Raw genomic sequence first — 24,852 nt, 5'->3', positions numbered from 1 at the left:
AGACAAGAGCATCGTGATTGCATTCTTGCATCCACGAGTCAATGATTCCATGAGACTAACATATAAAATTTCAATCAAATAAAACATTAAAAATTAAAACTTCTTCATTCTTTAATTCATCACCCACTGGTGCATCAATTTATCACTGGATGTCTACCTTGAAGAACTATTTGTTTCATTCATTAATACACTGTTTACAAGGTTTTGCAATGCCCCCCATAGCAATTTGTTATCTATTTTCAGCATTGTTTGATACAGGAACTTTAAGGACCTTTGCTGCCTGTTTAGTTACAAATATGGAACCATCCCAATTTTGAAGTACACGAATGCTCCATATTTGTTGCCTGGTATGAAGAGAAAAAGGTCAAGGCATTTGGTCATTTTAATTATTTATCAATATATTCTGATCGAGCCTGATAGACGCATTTACAAGCAAGTCGGCAGTGAGCTTCATCGTCATACTTCTTGTGCGTTCCTCCATGTCGATCCCGCCTGGGTTAGCAGGACTCCACTCGAATGCCTGGAGCAAACTGGCCACGAAAAACGATATCGATCTCATGGCCAGTGGATAGCCAACACAAACTCTCCTCCCCGACGAGAATGGAAGGAAATCAAGGTTCTGGCCGTTGGCAGGGATGGGGTTGGAGTCCAGAAAACGCTCCGGCTGGAACGCCTCTGGGTCGGACCAGCGAGCGGGATCGCGTCCAATGGCCCATATGTTGACGAGAACCTTGCAGCCGCCAGGGATGGTGTAGCCGCCCAACTTGACTGGCTTGGGATTCAAGTGAGGAAATCCCAGTGGGAGCGCCGGGTGGAGACGTAATGACTCCTTGACAATGGCTTCGATGTATGGAAGATTTGGAAGATCGGACTCTTGCACAGCGCGAGCTCTGCCTACAACGTTGTCCATCTCCTGTTGAGCCTTGGACATGACTTGCGGATGGTTAATGAGCTCCGCCATTGTCCACTCGATCGTCACTAGTGACGTTTCCAGCCCCGCGAGAATCATGTCCTGGATAAAAGAGAGCTTTTAAGAGATACCGACCACGATCTAGAAGCTTACCGAGAGCAGTGCCAAAGTGGAGATGTTGGACAACTTATCCTTGTCCTCCAGAGATATAAGAACGTCGATGAAATCTCGAGGGATGAATCCGTCTCCAGCTTGATCTTTCCTGCGTCGATGCTTGTCGATTTGATCTTCCAGCAGGAGCTTCAGGCGAGGCATGAGCTGCGTGTTGAGTTTCCGATAGACTCCATGAAAATCCAGCCGGTCGAGTGCCGGAAACAGGATTCCAATGTTCAAGTTCAAGCTTAGAGCGGCTACGCTCCGGACAAGATCCACCACTTCCAGCCCCCGCTCGCTAAAAAGAACCAGGCACAGCGAATTTGATAAGAGATTGCTGAGAACCTCTTGCAGCTTGATCGTTGTCCCGGATTGCTGGAAAATGGCCTTGACTGCATGCTTCATCTCTGACTCCCGGAATCCTGCACTTGCCTTGACCATACTGTTGCTAAACAGGTGTGTGCTGCAAATCCTCCTCATTGCTTTCCACTTATCACCGATGGGAGCCAGGACGAGATCGTTCCCGCCGTGGCTGACGATCCGGAAGAACCCATCTTCCGGCCGGCTTCCAAACTCAAGGTCGTGGGCCTTGAGAACCTGTGCTGCCATTTGGTTGTCGTTGACCACCACGAACGGGGCCATTCCCATCTTGAGGAAGACAATCGGCCCATACTTCTTGCTGATCTTCGCAAAGTGGTGGTGGAGTGGCTCCTCGAGGGAGAAGAGCGCTCCAAATATGGGCAAAGAGAATGGACCTGGAGGGAGCCGCGACGATCGAATTCTCTCAATGAAGAGAGATAGAGTGATCCAGCCGACGCTAAGGAGGAACAAGGCCACAGCAAAGCCCATCGAGTCGATGGTCTGAATCTACACGGCATCGCCATATTATAGAGAAATGAGCATCTCTGGCATCCACCGGTCTCGTGATTCATATAGTAAAACTTCAGTTTGCATGTAGAAAAGAACAGCTGGTCGAGAATGTATGCCGGCGACTGTCAATCCCTCAAACGCCACCGTCATTGTCCCCAGCACCGTTTTCCATGCCACGGCGTTTGGAGCGAACAGCATTCCCTCCACTTCTTCGTCCAGAAGGTTGGCATGGCCCAGAAAAGCTCCAACCTCCATTCTCGTGATACCCCATCATTATTGCGGTCCATAACACATCGCTTCTCACCTCAAAGCTTCGAGTACATGTTGATGACACGTAGGTGTGCATGATCTCTCGCCCCCTCTCTACAACCACCATTTATTTCCAGAGATTTTTGCCGGTTGATCTCTTCGCCCAGAGCAATGCACGCCATGAGGGTTGCGACCGACCATCGCACTTGCCACGGCGATGCATTGGCCCTGCATTGGCAAACAGCGCTAGAATGGAGGTGCCTGCCCTCTCGGAGATCCCTGGCGCTGCTACACGACTTAACTTGCTCCCTCTTCTCCAGGATACCTACGCGGCTGCTGCTGATGTTGCTGTTCTCGGCGGCTAGATTTTGCTGCTCTTAACCCAGCGCCATAGAACGAAAATAGTATTCGATTTCCAAATGATATTGTGTACAATATGCGACTTTTTTAAAATGAGCATCACGCAGTATTCAGATTTCTTCTCTGGCTTACAACACTCTCTTTCTTTGGGGAAGTAGTTTCTTTCATTGGTCCAGGTGAATCAGTTGATTTACTTAGACGCAAAAAGAGTTTTTTAAAACGCCATTCGTTTAGGATCTTCCAGCACCTCAATGCGTATCAGGTTTTCAATACACGGATTTGTGAGGTGTCCGCCATGCATCCAACACCTCTGTTCACTGTGGTTTTTTAGGCTCTAGGAAAAAGCTTGAATGTAGAGCGCAAAGCCAGCTCACAAATGTCTAAGCTTTGCTCCCTGTCAGCAAAGAGCGGTGCTGGGGCAAAAACAAAAATTTGTGGTTGCTTCAGTTTTCGCACCACAATGACCTTGGTGTAGCGTTGATCGACAGAGAGCGGGATCGGAATTCTCCTGGAAATGTAAAGGCTTGCAGCTACACCATGAATTCACCTTCCAAATGGAGGGAGTCGCCCATCATCCCCTCCACTGCCAAATCGCGCCTCTGCTCTTTGGATTTCTCCATTGCGTGCTTGGATCTTGGCCTCTCACCGTCATTTCGATCCAAAGCCGAAATCCAAAGCAGGCACTGCATTTCGATCCAAATCCCACGCCCATTTTAAGAGACAGAGACTAAATCGTTGAGTATGTTGTCTCTGCCATCCAGGCCTCTCGATCGCCAGATGGGTTGTAAATCCAATGCAGGCACTGCATTTCATGCTGTTGAATTCGGCACTTCGATTGCTCCCGCCCTGTCCTTGACATTTTTGCTAGCACGTCTAGCACATAACATTTTTTTTCCACACCTTCCAATCACAACTTGATTATGACCGATCACAATTAGAAGCCATCCACCGTCGGATGGCCACAAATCCAACGGCCCACGTACGCAAGAGAAGACCTCTCCTTCTTTTACTTGTGCAGTACCTGGATTATGCAATCACGAATAATGAAAGTGTAGCTGTGGTATGTTTGGAGCTTAGGGCCAAAATCAATGATAGAAAAATCTGGAATTTTTTCAAAGCTCAATTATATTATATTTTGACATTTGAGCCTCATGGACGCATTGACAAGCAACTCGGCATTGAGCTTCATCGTCATACTTCTAGAGCGCTCTTCCATGTCGATCCCGCCCGGGTTAGCAGCACTCCAATCGAATGCCTGGAGCAAACTGGCCACGAAAAACGGAATGGATCTCATCGCGAGTGGATAGCCAACACAAACTCTCCTCCCCGATGAGAATGGAAGGAAGTCAAAGTTCTGCCCGTTGGCAGAGATGGCGCCGCTCGAGTTGAGAAAGCGCTCCGGCTGGAACGCTTTGGGATCGGACCAGCGATCAGGATTGCGCCCAATGGCCCATATGTTGACGAGAACCTTGCAGCCACCAGGGATGGTGTAGCCACCCAGCTTGACGGGCTTGGGATTCACGTGAGGAAGTCCCAGTGGGGCCGCCGGGTGGAGACGCAGTGATTCCTTGACAATGGCTTCGATGTATGGAAGATTTGGAAGATCGGACTCTTACACCGTGCGAGCTCTCCCTACAACGTTGTCCATCTCGTCTTGTGCCTTGGACATGACTCGGGGATGGTTTATGAGTTCCGCCATTGTCCACTCGAGCGTCACTAGTGAAGTTTCCAGCCCCGCAACAACCATGTCCTGTCGCAAGAAGGAAACATGAGAGATCACGGGATGTTGGTAAAACATACCGAGAGCAGTGCCAAAATGGAGATGTCTGACAATTTATCCTTGTCCTCGAGAGATATAAGAACATCGGTGAAGTCTTGAGGGACGAACCTGTCCCCAGCTTCATCTTTCCTGCGTCGGTGCTTGTCGATTTGATCCTCCAGCAAGAGCTTCAGGCGAGGAATGAGCAAGTTGTTTAGTTTCTTGTAGACTCCATGAAAATCCAGCCAGTCGAGTGCCGGAAGCAGCGTTCCAATGTTCAAGTTCAAGCTTAGGTCGACTATGTTCCGGATGAGATCCACCACTTCCAGTCCCCGCTCGCTAAAAAGAACCAGGCATATTGAATTTGACAAGAGATTACTGAAAACCTCTTGCAGGTTGATCGCTGTCCCAGATTGCTGGAAAAGGGATCTGACTGTATGCTTCATTTCCAACTCCCGGAATCCTGCACTTGCCTTGAGCATAGTGTTGTTAAACGGCTGTGTGCTGCAAATCCTCCTCATTGCCTTCCACTTATCACCTATGGGCGCCATGATGAGATTGTTCCAGTCGTGGCTGACGATCCGGAAGAACTCGTCGTCAGGTCGGTTTGGAAACTCGAGGTCGTGAGCCTTAAGAACCTCTGCGGCCATTTCGTTGTCGTTCACCACCACGACCATTCCGATCTTGAGGTAGACAATCGGCCCATACTTCTTGCTGATCTTCGCAAAGTGGTGGTGGAGTGGCTCCTCGAGGGAGAAGAGCGCTCCAAAAACGGGGAAGGAAAACGGACCTGGAGGGAGCCGCCGTTTTGGCGAACGAATTCTCCGGATGAGAAGTAGTAGTGCGATGCAGCTGATGCCGAAGACGAGCAAGGCCGCACCTAAGTCCATCGATTCGTTAGCCTGGATCTACAGGCCTTGCCCTATTATAAAGAACTCGCGTTCCAATGAAGACAAGCGTGATGTGAATCGTGATACTCTTGCTCGAGATTCCAGGAGACTTTCTAGAAAAGCATAAACATTCTCGTTACACACTATCATCATCGGTGCAAAGGCCGGGGGGAGCTGAGACCCCAGCTCTTAACCTTCGGGAGAAAAATGTAGAGAAATGGGTCGAGGCTATTTTCCATGCAGTGCCTGCTCAGCTTCCAAATTCCTGAAATGAAAACTCATTTGTTGAGGAAGCTCGACCTGTACTGCCCGAACCCGGGATTCACAGCAGGAGCAACGAGCATATCGAGTAACGGGCTTTGAAACATTGCCCAAGATAAGCGTTCGTTCTTCACCACGGCTTGGTTATTATCTGAAGAGAAAGAGGTAAGAACTCTTAGAAAAATGATAGTAAATCTGATCTGCAAAATCTGGAGTCGTCTTGGAGCAGCATAGTGATACGGACGGTAATGGTTTGTAACCCGAATAGTCTAGTAGATGCACTCTCCAAACTTTTCCTCCAGGAAGTCGGACTCGCCGCCATCGAGGCCAAGCGTCTCTGAAATCTTTCCAAGGAGACTCTTTGTAAATTGCAAGTGCATGCACCTGCTGAGTACCTGTAAGACTCGGGCTTGGTCGGCCAAAAAGACAAGTTCCGAGTGGAGATGGAGAGCAATTGGTGATAGAGAAGAACAACCCAGTCGAGCACAAGGAAATGCCTCTTCACAGCTCCCTGGATTTACTGCAAAACTCATGCTTCTCCGCTTCTCGGAGACTCGGACACTTGGGATATTATAGTTTACAAAAGTTTTATGTCAAAACAAAGGCGATGTAAACATTACAAGGAGTACCTGGAAAAATCCCCACTCTGCGCACAAGCTGCTCCTAGCTTCGCCAATTCTAAAGGTTAAGTTGGATGACCGGCAAGCAATATGATCGTATCGAGCAGACACACGGGAATCAAGCCATTCTGTACCAAAAACCTGCGACTGCACAGCAAGAGCTATTTTGTAAGGAAAGCTATCAGCACTCCTCACAACTGGATGTGTGAAGGAACGATTCTTTTTTCACCCAGAACGATGCGGAGATGCCCTCACTGGTGCTGCAACACATCTGGACGAAATTCCGATGTTCTCCACCTCCAAGACGCGGCTGCTGCTGATGTTGCTTCTTGGCTAGATCCCTGGAGATTGATCGAAACCATTAGAATGCGCATGAGCCCTAAATAATATGCTAGTTCTCACTTAGAAAACGAAGGGGCCACAAGGAAGTGCTTTGTTACGTATGCCACAACTCTATATGTGTCATATTGTTTGTATATTGTTCCATTGTTTTAAATGTTCAAAGCTTTATATAACTTTTGAATATAATAGCAAAAGACACATATAAAAATATTTACCATCCTTTGGTGGTACAATGTACATCTTACTAATTACTTTTTGAAGCCTGTTGGCATCGACACCATATTTTATTTCTTGTATACTATAGATACCATTCTGGTATTTTTAGATATGTGTGCTCTTGTGAATTCATCTCCTTTATTTAGTTCAAACCACTCAGTTAATTTTGTATGACAACCTCTTTCCAGAGCAATTTCTTATTCACCCTCATTAAAATATATATTTTATAAATTTAGTAAATGAACATCCAATCTTTCAATTGTATGTGAGCATCCACATAAATTTATAACTAAATATTCTCCACATTCCCTCTACCATAGACATATACTGATATTTCTAAATGCTTTAATTTCATCTCAATTAAGTCATTCTTTAACTTGACTACTTCCCCAATAGTTTCAATGTGTACCTCAGTACACATTACACTTCTTTAACACTTTTTAGGGTAGAATATACTTCCATATTTATGTGTGCTTTATATTTTTGTAATAAATATTTGTTATAAGGAACAACAAATTATTTATAGATCTGATTGAGGTTGAAGAAGCAACTCTCATAAAGATATATACCATGGTCTTTTATATTTTGGAAATTGTCCACTAATATTTTTTTCTTTATAATAATCTCTAGGAAAGTGCAACTTACATTCACCTTTTTTATAGTAAGGATTATTTGGAAAACTTGAATCATATGTCTAATCAATATAACTCAAGATTTTCATTTAAATCAGGTATTTATGCACAAAACAATATTATCTATATCATCTATAATTTTTATTTTATTCTTGCTCTTTAAAATCACAAGTATATAACAATGTGGTAGGTCTCTTTTTTGGAATTCAATAACATATACATAAGCATTAATATCTTTAAAAATATTGTGTTTATATATATTATCTATCAATGTTTTAAATTTATTTTTGTATAAAACACTTGAGCTACTAAATCAGGTCTATTAGATGTATTTTTTTTAGGCAACATGTTTTCTGAAATTTTTTGTTGTATGTAAAAGTGATAAATATGTCAAGTTTTCCATATTTTCTAACCATACTCATAGCATTCTGATAATTTTGATTTATTTACTTTGGACCCCTAACAAAACCATGACAAAATCACTAGTCTTCCAACTCACATTCCTAGTTATTCTGCTTTATTTATCATAAAATTTGATAAAGCTCTATAGGCTTCAACCCTAAGTTCACATTGATTGCATTTAATCCATTAAAGATGGTTCCCTCCAATTTTTGTAAAGCCAATGCTAGCTATATCAATCATGCTGTTGAGATGAAAGCAAATTTAGCCTTAAAGTTTGTTGCAGCTCATAAAAAGCAAGATTCTATTTGGTCAGAACTTGAAAAATCAAGTATATATAATAAACTTTCCAGCTAATTTAAGTGACTATACAAGAAAATGGGAGATCAAAAGTGGGTAGTATTAGCTGGCTACTATTGGGAGGGGAAGGGGTAAATATGTGTTTATTATAAGATTAACTCATGTAAGATATATATTATATAGGAGTCAAAACTGATGAGAAGGTGATTGTTCTTCTTATAGATGGCTTGAAGGAAGTAAGAAGGCTCTTGGAGTAGCTTTACCAATAAATAAGTAAACACAAGCTTAGAACTTTAAAGATTTTTACAAATGCATGAGATGATGAACCTAATAACTTATAGGAACAATTTGAACCTGATGATGAACAACTTGTTGCTACTTTAAAACTTAGACGCACATTCAACAACATAATGGACCATGGTGGACAAGGAAGAGTCACTTAGTGGCAAAGATCTAGAAGTACAATGTTGTGAAAGGCAATTTAAATGATTTGTTATGGGAAGCTAGGGCATGTGTTCAAGTAGATTCAAAACAAGTTACTATGAGCACTTTGGTGGCACACTTGAATAGTAATGTCTTTTTATCAAATGATAGGCTTCCAAAGGTAAAATATGGGGTATATAAGTAGCAAGTCAAAACTCCTACTAAGCCTTGGTTATAAAGTTGATATAGATGTTCTATTCAAATCTACATAGTATATTAGTGGAGTTCAAAAGATGGCCAAGAAAGTAGAAGGTAATTAGACAGAGACCTCCAAGTTAATTATCAATAGACAGAGCTAGCTCAAGAATAAAATTAAGTTGAAGTTGAGAGGTTTTCTTCTTTTTTGGTTATAGTGGGGGGTACTTAAGGGAATATTTGGCTTGAACAGGGTGCATCCTTTGGTCCTAGAGGTTCACAAGATGACAAACGGCCATTTTCCAAGCAAAACAAAGCATAGTGTGGGAGTGAAGGGAGTGGAATAAGGAAAAAATCCTTGGTAGAAATGCTTTGTCCAATAGCTTTAGAATGCGTGGAGGTGTAATAGCGACTACGGGCATTTGAGGAGCACAAGATCTATAACAAAGATTGCGTAAGATCAACAGATTTTCCAACATGTGGCCAGCCCTAAGTTAGAATGTTGGCAAAGGTTATAGTAAAGGTTGCCGATAAGACTAGTGATGAGGCTAGGCAGCAGTGGTTCTCCACTTTACAGTGTATTGTCGTAAGGAGTGACATCTTTTGGTGCACTACTTGGGAAGTGAAAGCAAGCATGGAGATTGTAATGGAAGAGTGAGCACCAGGAAAAGCTAGGCTACTTTCAACAGATTGAAGGTTGTTGGTTCTAAGTGGTGTATGAGCCAAAGAAATAAAGAGTATCTTGAGAAACTTGTTTTAGAGCAAGAGAGAAAGGAAAGAAGGGGGAAGCAACAACATGAGAGAGAAGCAAGAATTCTTGCAAAAAATCCACCATTAGTTTATGATCTTGAGAGTCCAAGAGCAAAAAGTGTAAATCCTTTGTGAAGCAATCCTATCATCAAGTAGGAGAACAATCAAGAATAAAAAGACAAGTGGTAGGACTTCACCACCACAGCATAACAACAATATAACAACCTCGGCAGCAACAAGTAATGAATATGGCAACAACAAAAATGAAGTATACCATCTTTAATGGTATGAAGATGCTTATGTGATAGCATTTGAGAATACATCCACAACAAATGATGAAGAAGGTGCAAGAGATTGCAGGAAACTTTTTCCAGCCACATTACAAGGCATAGATATGGAGTGGATGGCTCAAGGTCCAGCAGTCTTGCAAGCATCCTTTTTGGCTACCTTCTAGCCAATAGGCTTTTCATAGTGACTCATGAGTGATTTGAGTCATTTTCAATTTTTGCTAGCTGAGAGTTTACAAATTATACATTGAGGTTCAAGAGCTTGATCCTCAAGAAGCAGCCACAACTAACAAAAGAATACTACACTAATGGCTTGCCTTATATAGTTAATGCCATAATCACAAACTCTTGCCAATGCAATTTATCTTGTGGGAACTTGGGAGCAATCACAGTGTGAAGAGTGTGAAGCTTCCTAGAGACATATTACACCAGTTCCAAAAGCTTGCTTGGATCTGTGGGAGAAGAGCTTTCTATTTGATGGCATCTGATAAGAGAAGACTCAAAGCTGCATGTGGTAAATGGAAAAGCCTTTGATTTTCTACAAAGCTTGAAGAGGCAGCTTGAAGCTTGTGTCTGCAGTCCCAATTTTTATATTGTTATTTGAGAGGTAGAAATAGCTTATTTTAGTTGTTAACTAGCCCATGTTTGTATTTCTGGATTTCCACTAAATTACAATCCAGTTGAAGTTTAAATTCAGGTAATTGCACATATTTATGTTTAATTTGCTTAAGCAAACCTGTGGATGGTAGTGAATATACCTAGAATATACTTTGATATTCTAGGATATTCTACCATCTAGGGTTGCTATTCATTTAGATTAATCTTGTATTTATATGCTTTATTTCGTTAAAGTGGGACTTTTCATTATCCCACTTATGGTGTGTGGCCACATGCCATTTTTATAACAACAATAAAAAATTGAAGTTTTAACTTTATAATTTATAAATTAAAAACTTTTCATATGATTTTGTGTTATAATATTGTGAAATATAAAAAAATAAATTAAAAAACTGATAGAAATATTAATAAATATTAATTAAGTACTAGGAAATGGCATGTGGACACATGCTAATTAATGTCCCACTTTACTGAATAAGTCCCACTTTAACGAAATAAAGCATTTATAGATTATACAAGCTTATAATTTATAAACTTTCTTAAACCCTTTCTAGTATATTCTTTTTTATTCTATCATCTAATGGTTGATATGCAATAATATTAATCTTGTGCTTATAAATTACAAATATGCTTATAATTATAAATTTTATTTGATCAATTGGATTAATAAGTAAGAATAACACTACTATTAAGCAAACCAAGTGTTGTTACATGCAACATATAGCAATTGTTTTTACAATATGAGTTTATTGACCATAAATATCAAATGCATCTTTAATTTACAATAAATATAATACAGAACCACCATAGTAATGTAAAACAGGCTCTCGACTTGTTCCAGAAGATGCAAGGCAGACAAGATGACCTTCAAGTCCATCCTCACATATTGCAGCCACACTGTGATGGAATGGTAAAAGTTACTATTGAATGCTTGTTGTATAGAGTTTTATATATACATTCATCTCTTTTAATCTCTCTTAGATTCCCACTACAGATTCTTGTGTTCTTGATTCTTGCTCCAACACTCCCTCTCAATCTGATCCATCCTAGATATTAGTGTTGGATATACTGGAGATGATGTGATAGTGGTTATGTCTACAGGGTAGTAATTATGTACCCATTCATATACAATGATATATAGTTCTTTCCTCCTCATCTATATGTTTTATACATGTGTTTTTCTGCTTTCATGGTATCAAGGCCCTCTTGATCCTATTCATGACACTTGCTGGCCAAGAGGCTAGTGATAAAAGAAAGGAGGATGAGCCTCCTGATTGCAATCTTTTTTGCAATGTTTGGGATGATTGAGGTGTTGGATGCATTGGATGCTTGAGGTGCTAGATCAGTACCAAGCTTTGAAAAGCATTGAGCAACAAACAACATTAAGTAGAAAATAAGCTAGTGGGAGATTAAGAGATTTCAACAACCCAAATAAAGAATTGGGTTAAGTCTCAAAAATATTACATAACAACTCTTTATAAGCATTTCCAGCAATTGGGAAGAATGCTTATGGAGATTCAAGTGCTAATTAACAAAGGACATGGGAGTGTAGCATTTCAAAGCCAAAACCATATAATAGAGGCAAGATTGAAGCCATAGTAGTAAGCAAGAGTGTGCAAATAAAACCAAGACCAAGAACAAAGCTTTGAGTGGTTGATTGATGAGTTTTTTATATACTTTTTTTTATTGACTCCTCATATTCCATCATCTCATCCTTGCCATGTATGATTCAAGGTTAGATTCAGATGTGGATCAAGCACTTGATCGTGACTAGAAGTGTTGGATAGTAGAGATGATATGGCAATGGTTATGCCTATGTGGCAATAGTTCCATGTATATGTATCCATTTATATACAGTGATTCCTCCTCATTCTTGGCAAAGGTAGTTGAGAAACAACTTGTCACATGGACGGAGTAGTGAGGGTGTAGAGCAACTGGAAAGGCCGGCTTCCACCCACATTACTTGTTTAGTCATGGTGAGGGTCACTCTTGAGATGCTTTGTTACACTTCCATATATGCATGTTATGTTGATATTGTCAAGGTGTTTGATCCAGTCTCATATAGCAAACTCTTCCAATGTCTACACGAGCTTGACATCCCTCTGGAACTCATCAAGATCATCCAAAGACTCTACGAGAATGTCAAAGAAGAACAATATCATCGACTCACAGTGGCCTGTGATGGAGTGCCCATGAGCACCAGGACCATGAAGGACATTTTGGATCGAGTCCAAGTGGAGTGTGCATTGGAGTACAGTAGGGATGCCCACACTCCCCCACACTTTTTTGGATTGTTTATTAATGGTTTGGAAACAATTATGGCGGGACAGATACCATCTTAGATTATCTTGGCTGGGATAATCCTCTATTTAGATGATCCTTCTGCTCACCCATAACAGCCAAGGAATCCAACAACAAATCGATATACTTGCCATGTTTTGTGATGGCAATGGGCTTGATGTAAACATAACCAAAACCATCAACGAAAGGACCAGTCCAGTATTGTTGTCGGCTGAACAAACTCCGACTCTTGAAGATCAAATAACAGTGAGCCAAGTAAAGGCTCTGTCAACAACATTCAAGTTTTGAAGCGAGAAGTTCATAATCATAGTCTCAACGATCACGCTCAGCACAACAGTTTTATCACATGTCCTGTTTTATTACATGCTCAGATCAATATAAAGTCCTAAGGAAAATGGGACCTACCCTCATGGTCCCTCATGGTCTTCGCCATCTTGGTCTTGGTCTCCCGTCATCCGTTCCATCTCGCATAGTTAATAGGCGCCAAGGCGGTCTTCAATGCTTATATTATATTTTGATCGACCCTGATAGACGCATTTACAAGCAAGTCAGCCTTGAGCTTTGTTGTCATACTTCTAGTACGCTCTTCCATGTCGATCCCAGCCGGGTTAGCAGCACTCCAATCGAATGCCTGGAGCAAACTGGCCACGAAAAACAGGATCGATCTCATGGCCAGTGGATAGCCAGGACAAACTCTCCTCCCAGATGAAAATGGAAGAAAATCAAAGTTCTGCCCGTTCACAGATATGGAGGAGCCGAGAAAGCGCTCAGGCTGGAACGCTTCTGGGTCGGCCCAGCGAGCGGGATCGCGTCCAATGGCCCATATGTTGACGAGAACCTTGCAGCCACCAGGGATGGTGTAGCCACCCAGCTTGACGGGCTTGGGATTCACGTGAGGAAGTCCCAGTGGGGCTGCCGGGTGGAGACGCAGTGATTCCTTGACAATGGCTTCGACGTATGGAAGGCTTGGAAGATCGGACTCTTGCAGCGCTCGAGCTCTCCCTACAACGCTGTCAATCTCCTCTTGAGCCTTGGACATGACTCGGGGATGGTTTATGAGCTCCGCCATCGTCCACTCGAGCGTCGCTAGTGAAGTTTCCAGCCCCGCAACAATCATGTCCTGCGCAAGAAGGAAAAAGGAGAGCTTTAAGACTAACAAGATGCTGGTAAAACTTATTACCCAGAGTAGTGCCAAAATGGAGATGTCTGGCAACTTATCCTTGTCCTCCAGAGATATAAGAACGTCAGTGAAGTCTTGAGGGACGAACCTGTCCCCAGCTTCATTTTTCCTGCGTCGGTGTTTGTCAATTTGATCTTCCAGCAAGAGCTTAAGGCGAGGTACGAGCTCCGCGTTGAGCTTCTTGTAGACACCATGAAGATCCAGCCCATCGAGTGCCGGAAGCAGGGTTCCAATGTTCACGCTCAGATGAGATCCACCACTTTAAGCTCCCGCTCGCTAAAAAGAACCAGGCATAGTGAATTTGACAAGAGCTTGCCCAAAACCTCTTGCAGCTTGATCGTTGTCCCGGATTGCTGGAGAATGGACTTGACTGTATGCTTCATCTCCGACTCCCGGAATCCTCCACTTGCCTTGAGCATATTATTGCTAAACAGGTGTGTGCTACAAATCCTCCTCATAGTCCTCCACTTATCACCGATGGGCGCCAAGACGAGATCGTTCCAGTCCTGGCTGACGATTCGGAAGTACTCGTCGTCCGGCCGGCTTACAAACTCGAGGTCGTGGACCTTAAGAACCTGTGCTGCCATTTCGTTGTCGTTCACCACCACGAACGGGGCGATTCCGATCTTGAGGAAGACAATCGGCCCATACTTTTTGCTGATCTTTGTGAAGTGGTGATGAAGTGGCTCTTCAAGGGAGAAGAGCGCTCCAAAAATGGGGAAAGAGAATGGACCTGGAGGGAGCCCCTGAACTCTCCCACCTCTCCCGATGACAAGTGACAGGGTGATCAAGCCAATGCCAAGGACGAACAAGGCCACAACCAAGTCCATCGATTCACTGGTCTGTATTAACATGCCATCGCCATATATAGAGAACTGGCAAACAGCATCGTGATTCTCGTGTTCGTGATTCCAGAAGATATAAAACATCAGCGTGCATGGAAGAGTAACGTGATCCTTTCTTGCAGGGCAAAAATCGATGCCCTTGCACATGTTGGCCACGTGACGTCCTATAATCACATCATTTGCTACTTATGACTTTTGGAGGTTTTCATTTTTATATGGTCCAGGATTTAAATATCCAAGCAACTTATCTCAATCCAGGATTTAAATAAGGATTCCAATGTGCCTGGTGTCACCCACTCTGCCATCACCATATTATAGGGAACTGGCCTTCCAATGAATGCAAACAGCATGGTAAGGCATTTTAGAAAACATATAAAATATGAGGTTGCATGATCACGTGGCCCAAGACTTGTCGCTGGACGAGATCAAGCTTCCAAAGATGTTTGCCATGAGAACGTACGGCGCCGCTTGCTCCCCGTCAACCTGCCGCAGCCTCTCAAACGCCACCCTCGCGATCCGGACGTTGTTCCACTTCTGGCACGCCCCCACCACCCTCTTCCAAGTCACAGCATTTGGATCAAACGGCATTCGCCACTGCCTCGTCCAGATGGTTGGCACGCCCCAGAAGATCGATCATGCAGTGGTAGTGGTCTATGTCCGGCTCCACGCCGTGCTTGGAGGCCATAAGCTCGAACAGCTCTTTTCCACCAGTCCGGCGTGGCATAAGGATGGACGTGAAAGCCACATCTTCCGGAACAAGTCGAGAGCCTGCTTTACGTGGCCGTGGCGGCTGTATCCTGCTATGAGCGAGCTCCAGGAGACAACGTTCTTGTGCCCAGCGCGTCAAAAGCCTGTTTTGCCTCTTCCAGGCTCCCACAGTTGCAATAGCAGTCCACTAAGCCGATGAATCCATCTTGGTCGAGCCTGAGGCCACGAATCTCGCCATGGACGTCTCTCGAGGTTTCAAGCGACGCCATGCTGCCACAGCCCATCGGCACTGCAGCGTAAGTTCGAGTGTCCGGCACGAGCCGTTTGTTGGGTTTAATCCGCCGGAAGAATTGCAAGGCCTGTTCACCGTCACCGATCTCAGCATAGCCCAGGATGAGAGAATTCCACGTAACGATATTGCGGCTCGGCATCTTACCGAAGCACTTCCATGCTCCCGCACGTCAAATACATGTCGATCAAGGTGGTGGCCACGAAAAGCTCCGTTTCGCAGCGACACTGCACCGCTTGCGAATGTACATCCATCCCTCTCTTCAAACTCTCCCGTCAACCTGTTTCCCAGCTTCTTTTGCAGCTAGGCTGGGGCATGCAATCAGCGCCGCAACGAATGTCCGAGCGTTCCGCGATGCCTCTAAGATCTCGAGTGCACGCTCGTTCTCGCCATTCTCAACGTGTCCCAGGATGAGAGCGTTCCAGGACACCACGTCCAAGCGCTGCATTCGCTGGAACGCGGCTCTAGCATCTTCCAGGCTCCCACACCCGGCAATACATATGGATCAAAGTGCTCGCGAAGAAAACGTCCGAGCCGCAGCCACCTTTCACAGCTTGTGAATGAAGCGCTCGTCCCTTCTCAAGATATTCGGCCTTGTCACTCCCATCAGCTTTCTCGGCCAATCCAGCACAGGCCATGAGCGCTGCGACAAAAGTCCGAGAGTTGGGAGGACAGCCATGGCGTTGCAGAGCTCCAAAGTTTCCTCTCCATTCTCGTTACACCCCATCATCATCGCGGTCCACGACACAACGCTCTTCTCCTCCTTTCCAATTCGGTCGAACACCTCTCGAGCCTCCGCAATGCACCCAAGCTTCGAGTACATGTTGATGAGCGTGTTTGCAACGTAGGTATTGGATCTATAGCCAGCGCTGAAAGCTTGAGTATGGATCTCTCGACCCTTCTCTAGAACCACCATTCTTTCCAGAGTGCTTCCCGTGCTGCCGGTTCATCTCTTCCTGTGCGCCCAGAGCAATGCACGCCATGAGGGCCGCAACATAGGTCCGATTGTCAACCGTGAAACCCTCTCTTCATGCGATCGAAGACGTCTATTGCTGCTTCCGGCTCGCCATTCTCAGCGTACCCCAGGACCAGCGAATTCCAGGACACCACGTCGTGGCACGAGAATCCGCCACGCTGCCGCATTTCGCAAAGATACTGACAAGGCCATTGGCAACAGCGCTAGAATGGAGTCCCGGGGACCCTTGGCGCTGCTACATGACTTCACTGCCTAGAAAGACCTATGTTCCCGGCGGCTAGATCGTGCTGTTCTTGGCGATCGGACGCTAACGCAAATCCGACGTGTCAAGCAGTTTCCGTCAGTCAATTAGGGCTAGGGTTTTTTAAAAAACAAAGAAAGATACTGTTACATAGCAATATGACTTGGAATCAGAAAAAAAAGTCCAGGTTTCCAGACGATTCCAATGTCACTGATTTTAGCCGCTTGGAGGAGTAATCTCCAAACACATCACAGCCACGGACAGTGATTTTCAGTCACGACGTCGCCACTTCCATCAATCACATATTTAACTCCTGAGGGGCGATCACGTCCCTGGATTACGCACTCGCAGGGTCCACAAAGTTGGAGCAAACACATTGGTCCTCAATGTACGAGCAAAAGACGAGTTTTAACTAAAATTTCCGGGAGATCTTGGTGAAAATGCTGACCTTGACTGGTACAATCGTGAAGACTTCATACTTCAAGTGCTCTAAACTCACTGGTATTGCGGTAATTCGCCTGGAAGAAAATCGGCATGAGAAAACCAACGACTTTCAATGTAAACAACCGCATCGCTGCGACTTTGTCCAGAAACTCAACACGGGTGCCCATCGAGGCTTGTAGGAGGCCCCTAGAGCTTTAACAGTTTGACTACTTCTACATCTACTCTGTTCAGGATTGCGTAATGTACTAGCTGTTGCTATTAACATCGAGCATTAGACTTTTAAACACCTAGTATTTGTATTTATATTGTATTTGAAACATCTCCAACGCTAAACAATTTAATCAACATGGTATAGAAAGCTTTATATTATATTTTGATCGACCCTGATGGACGCGTTTACAAGCAAGTCAGCATTCAGCTTCATAGTTGTACTTCTCGTGCATTCTTCCATGTCGATCCCGCTCGGGTTAGCAGGACTCCAATCGAATGCCTGGAGCAAACTGGCCACGAAAAAAGGGATGGATCTCATCGCGAGTGGATACCCAACACAAACTCTCCTCCCCGATGAGAATGGAAGGAAGTCAAAGTTCTGCCCGTTGGGAGAGATGGAGGAGCCGAGAAAGCGCTCCGGCTGGAACGCTTCTGGGTCGGACCAGCGAGCGGGATCGCGTCCAATGGCCCATATGTTGACGAGAACCTTGCAGCCGCCAGGGATGGTGTAGCCTCCCAGCTTGACAGGCTTGGGATTCATGTGAGGAGCGCCCAGTGGCACCGCCGGGTGGAGACGCAGTGATTCCTTGACAATGGCTTCGATGTATGGAAGGTTTGGAAGATCGGACTCTTGCACCGCGCGAGCTCTCCCTACAACGCTGTCGATCTCGTCTTGGGCCTTGGACATGACTTGGGGATGGTTTATGAGCTCCGCCATCGTCCACTCGAGCGTCACTAGTGAAGTTTCCAACCCTGCAATAACCATGTCCTGACGCAAAACTAGAGTTTTTCAGTGATCGCGACCACGATCTAGATGCTTACCGAGAGCAGTGCCAAGATGGAGATGTTTGACAGCTTATCCTTGTCCTCGAGAGATATAAGAACGTCGGTGAAGTCCTGAGGGACGAATGTGTCCCCAGCTTGATCTTTCCTACGTCGATGCTTGTCGATTTGATCTTCCAGCAAGAGCTTAAGGCGAGGTACGAGCTCCGTGTTGAGCTTCTTGTAGACTCCATGAAGATCCAGCCAGTCGAGTGCCGGAAGCAGGGTTCCAATGTTCAAGTTCAAGCTTAGACCGAGTATGTTCCGGATGAGATCCACCACTTCCACCCCCCGCTTGCTAAAAAGAACCAGGCATAGTGAATTTGACGCGAGATTGCTCAAAACCTCTTGCAGCTTGATCGTTGTCCCGGATTGCTGGAAAATGGCCTTGACTGCATGCTTCATCTCCGACTCCCGGAATCCTGCGCTAGCCTTTAGCGTACTGTTGTTAAACAGGTGTGTGCTAGAAATCCTCCTCATTGTCTTCCACTTATCACCGATGGGCGCCAGGATAAGATCGTTCCAGTCGTGGCTGACGATCCGAAAGAACTCTTCGTCCGGCCGGCTTGCAAACTCGAGGTCGTGGGCCTTAAGAACCTGCGCTGCCATTTCCTTGTCGGTCACCACCACAAACGGGACCATTCCGATCTTGAGGAAGACAATCGGCCCATACTTCTTGCTGATCTTCGCAAAGTGCTGGTGGAGTGGCTCCTGGAGGGAGAAGAGTGCTCCAAAAATGGGGAAACAGAAGGGACCTGGAGGGAGCCGCCGCTGCGAAGATAGAATTCTCCCGATGAGAATGGTCAAGCCGACGCTAAGGAGGAACAAGGCCACACCCAAGTCCATCGATTTGATGCTCTGGATCCACAGGCCATCGCCATATTATAGAGAACTGCTGTTCCGACGAAGACAACTTGATTTGTTACTCTTGCATCACCTTTCTAGAAATCAAATTAAACTTCAGTTTGCGTGGAAAATAAAGCACCTTAAGTCTTCCTCGTCGAGCGGTTGGAGCAAGACTTGTCGCTGGACGAGATCGAGCTTCCAAAGATGTTTGCCATGAGAACGTACGGCGCCGCTTGCTCCTCGTCAACTTGCCGCAGCCTCTCAAACGCCACCCTCGCGATCCGGACGTTGTTCCACTTCTGGCACGCCCCCAGCACCGTCTTCCAAGTCACGGCATTTGGATCAAACGGCATTCCCTCCGCCATCGCCACTGCCTCCTCCAGATGGTTTGCGCGGCCTAGAAGATCGATCATGCAGTGGTAGTGGTCCATGTCCGGCTCCACGCCGTGCTTGGAGGCCATAAGCTCAAACAGCTCCTTCCCTTTTTCCACCAGTCCGGCGTGGCTGCAAGCCGTGAGGATGGACGTGAAGGTCATCTTGTCCGCCTGGAAGCCACCGTCTTGCATCGTCTGGAACAAGTCGAGAGCCTGCTTTACGTGGCCGTGGCGGCTGTATCCTGCTATGAGCGAGCTCCAGGAGACAACGTTCTTGCTGCCCAGCGCGTCAAAAACCTGTTTTGCCTCTTCCAAGCTCCCACAGTTGCAGTAGCAGTCCACCAAGCAGTTGGCGATGAATCCATCTTGGTCGAGCCCGAGACCACGAATCTCGCTATGGACGTCTCTCGCGGTTTCAAGCGACGCCATGCTGCCACAGGCCATCAGCACTGCAGCGTAAGTTCGAGTGTCCGGCACGAGACGTTTGTTGGCTTTCATCCGCCGGAAGGCTTGCAAGGCCTGCTCACCGTCACCGTTCTCCGCGTAGCCCAGGATGAGAGAATTCCACGTAACGACGTTGCGGCTGGGCATCTTGTCGAAGCACTTTCGGGCTTCGACCATGCTCCCGCACTTCGAATACATGTCGATCAAGGTGGTGGCCACGAAAAGCTCCGTTTCGCAGCGACACTGCACCGCTTGCGAATGTACATCCATCCCTCTCTTCAAACTCACCGGCTTCACGAGCTTCCCGTCAACCTGTTTCCCAGCTTCTTTTGCAGTCAGGCTGGAGCAGGCCATAAGCGCAGCAACGAAAGTCCGAGCGTTCGGCGAGCAGCGGCGATGTCTCTCGATCCTCTTCATGCCGCCGAAGATCTCGAGTGCACACTGGCTCTCGCCATTCTCAACGTGTCCCAGGATGAGAGCGTTCCAGGACACCACGTCCAAGCGCTGCATTCGCTGGAACGCGGCTCTAGCATCTTCCAGGCTCCCACACTTGCAATACATATGGATCAAAGTGCTCGCGAAGAAAACGTCCGAGCCGCAGCCACCTTTCACAGCTTGTGTATGAATCGCTCGTCCCTTCTCAAGATATTCGGCCTTGTCACTCCCATCAGCTTTCTCGGCCAATCCAGCACAGGCCATGAGCGTTGCGACAAAAGTCCGAGAGTTGGGAGGACAGCCATGGCGTTGCATTTGCCGAAAGAGCTCCAAACTTTCCTGCTCGTCTCCATTCTCGTTACACCCCATCATCATCGCGGTCCACGACACAACGCTCCTCTCCTCCTTTCCAATCCGGTCGAACACCTCTCGAGCCTCCGCAAGGCACCCAAGCTTTGAGTACATGTTGATGAGCGTGTTTGCAACGTAGATGTTGGATCCATAGCCAGCGCTGGAAGCTTGAGCATGGATCTCTCGACCCTTCTCTAGAACCACCATTCTTTCCAGAGATTTCTTCCCGTGCTGCCGCTTCATCTCTTCCTGTGCGCCCAGAGCAATGCACGCCATGAGGGCCGCAACGTAGGTCCGATTGTCAGCCGTGAAACCCTCTCTCCTCATGCGATCGAAGAGTTCCAATGCTGATTCCGGCTCGCCAATCTCTGCGTACCCCAGGATCAGCGAATTCCAGGACACCACGTCGTGGACCGCCATCTCGTCGAAGACGGCGCGAGAATCCGCAAGGCTGCCGCATTTCGCGAACATACTGACCAGCGCATTTGCCACGACGATGCTCGAGACGAGGCCATTGGCAACAGCGCTAGAATGGAGGCGCCTGCCCTCTCGGAGATCCTTGGCGCAGCTACACGCCTTCACTGCCGCTAGAAAGCTGGACTTGCTCTCGAAATTTCCCTGTTCTCTACGCGGCTGCTGATGTTGCTGTTCTCGGCGGCTAGATCCCTGGAGGTTTTGCTGCTCTTGGCGATCAGATCGAAACCAGCGCCTTAGAATCGACGAGCGCTTACCTAGAGTGATCGCTCTCTTCCCTCGCATGAGCCCTAAATAATATTCGCTTTCTAAACGATCCTCCAGAATATTCGATTTTTAAAAAAATGGTAACTAGAACACTGTTACATTGCGATAGAGAGTTCACCTCCTCTCTCTCCAAGGTCGATCTTGACGAATCCAGTGTTAGAATCATAGAAAAAAACCAGATTTCCAGACGATTCCAATGTCACTGATTTTGGTCGCTTGGAGGAGTAAGCTCCAAACACACCACATCCACGGACTGTGATTTTCACAGTCACTGCGTTGCCACCTCCATCGTTTGTGGTCTCCGCGACCGCGTAATCCAGGGACGTGATCGCCCCTCCGGAGTTAAACATGTTAACAAGTCCGATTGGAGCAAACACCAAGTCTTCCGAGATACACTGCGCGAGCAAAACGAAGAGTTTTAACAAAACTTTCCTGGAAATCGTGGTGAAAATCCTTACCTTGACTGGTACAATCGTGAAGATTTCATACTTCAAGTGCTCTAAACTCACTGGTATTGCGGTGCCTTTCGGGAGAAGAACTAATTCGCCTGGAAGAAAATCGGCATGAGAAAAGCTTCCAGTCAGTAACTTTCAGAAACTTACCAGCTCTGTGACTGTAAACAACCGCATCGCCGTTCCAGTCGGCTGCTACGACTGTGTCCAGGAACTCAACATCACAGGCACGGATGCTTCCCGTGACGGTCATTGGAGAATCGTCGTGAATCCTGTAGGTCTTGTTTTCTTTGCACCATCCGGCACCTTGACAGTTGAAAGCACCTATCACTCCCGTGTGCTTGTTCACGTTCCATATTTTCAAAATGCTGTGGAAAACCCCAAAGTATGTCAAGGCTTTTTGATAAGTTCTCTTTCTTTACCTTTTCTCATCTTGTGTGGGATCTGAAAAGAGGCAGTCACGAGTAGGCCGTCCAGGGAGTTGAGCTCGCAGAACGGAGCCATCTGGTAAAACTAGCTTCTTCAGCAAATTGAAGTCGTGATGCCCGGGCTTGTCACTGAAACGTAATAACATCGTATCAGACACTCACATGAGGTTTGATTGATTGCTACGTACCTGACGTAAACGCCACAGCCCCCGACTGCTCGAGCAGCAGCATGATACTCTGCTGCCGGATGTAAGCTCTGAATTGCGAAGAAACGAGACAATTACTTTTGAGTTTGAAAAACAGCAAACGAAACAAAACTCACCTGGAACATGTCCCAGTCTGGCTGCATAACTTCCCCAAGGAAGAGACTGTTGTACGCGACAGAAGCAATATGAATAGTATGTGATGCTGGATCTGCTGGCCAAAAGTCATCTGACGCACGAACAACGGCGGTCTTGTTTGAACTGCAAGCAACGCAGCAAGTCAAAACAACGAAGCAGAACTAAATTGACCTGTAGAAACCGTCGGTGTTATGGCTCATGCAGGCGATGCAGCCATTATCTGGAAAGTTTCGAGCAATCGATGCTTCAAGAGCTTGGTAAAACTTCTTTGTCAGCTGTACTCGGCCACCATGTCCTTCGCCAAGCGTTTCCAGAATGCTCTGGACATCAACCTTCACCCCGTCAATGCCGCTACTGGCAAGATAGCTGTGGAGCTCGTTGTAGAAAGAAAAAGCATGGTTTGGATCCACAAGTCCCAAACCATGCAAGGTAAGGCTGTCATGTGCCATATCTGGTTGATGCTGTAGCAGGCCAGGGGAAATCGATGGGTACGCCAATTTTGCTTGGTATAGACCAGGCTGCAAGCCTCCCCAGTAGCCCAGCACAGCATGCCACACGTAAATATATCTGCAAAGGCAAAACGAAATAAGCATTCATGCCTGACCAAAGATATGAAAGTATAACTCACTTGAGATTGTATTCGCTTTTGGCCTCAGCAACTATGTGGTGAAGCCCGCTTTCTCCATTTCTTTGAAACTTATGATTTTCCTTGATATCTGTCAATCTTTTGGCAAACCTGAGAGATCATAAAAAGAGACATGCGTCAACTCGCCAATAAAAATAGCTTGATGCTTACTGCACGCCACTTGTAACGACTTGTGTCTCAGCTTGTTGCACAGATCCGGGTGGATCGTCGTGCGCCACTGACTGCCATCCATCATCTATAATCAGGAATCGAGGCGGTGTTCCGCCGGCACAAAGGCTGCAGAAAAAAAAAAAAAAGCAAAATACTGTCACGATAAGAAAACTTTGCTGAAAATCATTAAGATTCCAACCTTTCCAATCCGTTCCTCACACCAGCCGCGGAGACATCAGTGTAGAATGCATCCCACGTACACCAGCCGAACCAGTCTAGCATTCCTGGAAGCTAAACAAGAACACAAGAATTTTACAAAGTTCATGCCGCACCACGGCTTACTTTCTTCTCAGTCCGGAGAGAAAAAGTTTGAAGATGGGATTTCACGGCCCTGCAACAAAATAGACTTCTTGCGCTTAGAAGTTGCTCACTCAAACTAGTTCTCTTACCTCATCGCATCACTTAAAACTTGAAATGGATTTGAACCAGAGTGGATATACAACGTATGCAGTCCCTGCAGCGAAACCACTGCCGGATCCCCTGACAAAACGAGAAAACAATAAATACACGCATCAGGAATGAAAAAAAATCAAGCAGTAACACTTACCACTTTCAAGGCAGATCTCCAACTCGTTCTCGGCACTGCCTTGCAATGAGGACCTGAAAGCACCTTCCACCATCGGAAGAAACACCGTGTAGATAGCTTCATCACTGGACTTGCTCTCAACGAGAAGGAATTGAGTTTCCAGCGGCACATCGCTGCCGCAAGTCCCAGTTCTCTGGGTCATCCACCATAACTTAAATCGAAAGCAGCACAAGAATCTAAGATGCCTGAAGGAACAACGAGTTTGTAAGCTCGAAAAACCAAGGAAAAGGGAAAACGAGAACTTACTCGAGAACACCAAGAGTGAAGACATGCCGGCAATTTTTCTCAAGAGCTTGGACACCGAGAAAAACTCCACTCTGAGAGTCCACAGTGAGAGTAACGTTGTCCGGGACATTGGCCAGCAAGACTCCCCCATGAGTCACGAGGCTCCCATCGGCCAGCGTGATATCTGGCGTGATTGTCATGTCGACAGCAGCGGCAGTAGCGGAATTTGGGCAGAGAGAAAGAAGAAAAGGCCTTCCCCTCCAAAAGAATCAAAGAACTATGCCGGTGGATCGCGGATCCAGCAGCTGACCGCGGCGAAACTGGAAAAAATCCGACGCGCCTCGCACCAAAACCTCCCCGCGCTGGGGAAAAAAGAATGCGCGCTATGGCATTCCTAGGTCGAGAAGACGAGAGGAATGCGATGAGATTGGCGACGCGGCCGATCGATTTCTAGCGCGATGAACAGCGCCCCTGAGACGCGATTCACATCGCCGCACATGCCTGATATTTTAGGGCGGAAGGC

The 24,852-nt window shown here is 46.1% G+C and overlaps 7 protein-coding genes and 1 pseudogene across 7 annotated transcripts; all 8 read right to left on the bottom strand.

The window, feature by feature from the left end:
- Window positions 1-364: 364 nt before the first annotated feature.
- LOC9658249 (flavonoid 3'-monooxygenase) lies at window positions 365-2,188 on the bottom strand. Its single transcript, XM_002961617.2, has 3 exons — window positions 2,030-2,188; window positions 1,064-1,930; window positions 365-1,012 (listed from the first exon to the last, which is right to left on the bottom strand). The coding sequence occupies exons 1-3, from the start codon at window positions 2,186-2,188 to the stop codon at window positions 383-385; spliced, it is 1,656 nt and encodes a 551-aa protein (XP_002961663.2). The 3' UTR covers window positions 365-382.
- Window positions 2,189-3,631: 1,443 nt separating this feature from the next.
- LOC9658248 lies at window positions 3,632-6,436 on the bottom strand (annotated as a pseudogene).
- A 6,406-nt stretch (window positions 6,437-12,842) lies between these two features.
- LOC112348968 (flavonoid 3'-monooxygenase-like) lies at window positions 12,843-13,752 on the bottom strand. Its single transcript, XM_024682446.1, has 2 exons — window positions 13,716-13,752; window positions 12,843-13,655 (listed from the first exon to the last, which is right to left on the bottom strand). The coding sequence occupies exon 2, from the start codon at window positions 13,650-13,652 to the stop codon at window positions 13,038-13,040; it is 615 nt and encodes a 204-aa protein (XP_024538214.1). The 5' UTR covers window positions 13,653-13,655; window positions 13,716-13,752; the 3' UTR covers window positions 12,843-13,037.
- Window positions 13,753-15,819: 2,067 nt separating this feature from the next.
- LOC112348459 (pentatricopeptide repeat-containing protein At2g35030, mitochondrial-like) lies at window positions 15,820-16,380 on the bottom strand. The gene is made up of 2 exons (XM_024680998.1): window positions 16,109-16,380; window positions 15,820-16,021 (listed from the first exon to the last, which is right to left on the bottom strand). Exons 1-2 carry the CDS (start codon window positions 16,378-16,380, stop codon window positions 15,820-15,822), a joined length of 474 nt encoding a protein of 157 aa, XP_024536766.1.
- A 1,199-nt stretch (window positions 16,381-17,579) lies between these two features.
- Window positions 17,580-18,194, bottom strand: LOC112348457 (flavonoid 3'-monooxygenase-like). The gene has a single exon (XM_024680988.1). It carries the CDS (start codon window positions 18,192-18,194, stop codon window positions 17,580-17,582), a length of 615 nt encoding a protein of 204 aa, XP_024536756.1.
- A 44-nt stretch (window positions 18,195-18,238) lies between these two features.
- Window positions 18,239-19,096, bottom strand: LOC9658247 (flavonoid 3'-monooxygenase). Its single transcript, XM_002961615.1, has one exon. The coding sequence runs from the start codon at window positions 19,094-19,096 to the stop codon at window positions 18,239-18,241; it is 858 nt and encodes a 285-aa protein (XP_002961661.1).
- Window positions 19,079-21,480, bottom strand: LOC112348837 (pentatricopeptide repeat-containing protein DOT4, chloroplastic-like). Its single transcript, XM_024682074.1, has 2 exons — window positions 19,236-21,480; window positions 19,079-19,191 (listed from the first exon to the last, which is right to left on the bottom strand). The coding sequence occupies exon 1, from the start codon at window positions 21,457-21,459 to the stop codon at window positions 19,237-19,239; it is 2,223 nt and encodes a 740-aa protein (XP_024537842.1). The 5' UTR covers window positions 21,460-21,480; the 3' UTR covers window positions 19,079-19,191; window position 19,236.
- On the bottom strand, window positions 21,480-24,844 carry LOC9662473 (probable galactinol--sucrose galactosyltransferase 2). Its single transcript, XM_002961614.2, has 14 exons — window positions 24,351-24,844; window positions 24,066-24,289; window positions 23,908-23,998; window positions 23,801-23,849; window positions 23,658-23,749; window positions 23,459-23,584; window positions 23,291-23,398; window positions 22,834-23,229; window positions 22,644-22,785; window positions 22,510-22,577; window positions 22,316-22,450; window positions 22,044-22,261; window positions 21,900-21,988; window positions 21,480-21,836 (listed from the first exon to the last, which is right to left on the bottom strand). Exons 1-14 carry the CDS (start codon window positions 24,527-24,529, stop codon window positions 21,537-21,539), a joined length of 2,217 nt encoding a protein of 738 aa, XP_002961660.1. The 5' UTR covers window positions 24,530-24,844; the 3' UTR covers window positions 21,480-21,536.
- Window positions 24,845-24,852: the final 8 nt, after the last annotated feature.

This window comes from Selaginella moellendorffii, unplaced genomic scaffold (genome assembly GCF_000143415.4).
Source record: "Selaginella moellendorffii unplaced genomic scaffold, v1.0 SELMOscaffold_1, whole genome shotgun sequence".
NCBI classification, from domain to species: Eukaryota; Viridiplantae; Streptophyta; class Lycopodiopsida; order Selaginellales; family Selaginellaceae; genus Selaginella; species Selaginella moellendorffii.
The sequence above is the reverse complement of the archived record's forward strand: the minus strand, read 5'-3'. Positions and strand labels throughout refer to the sequence as shown.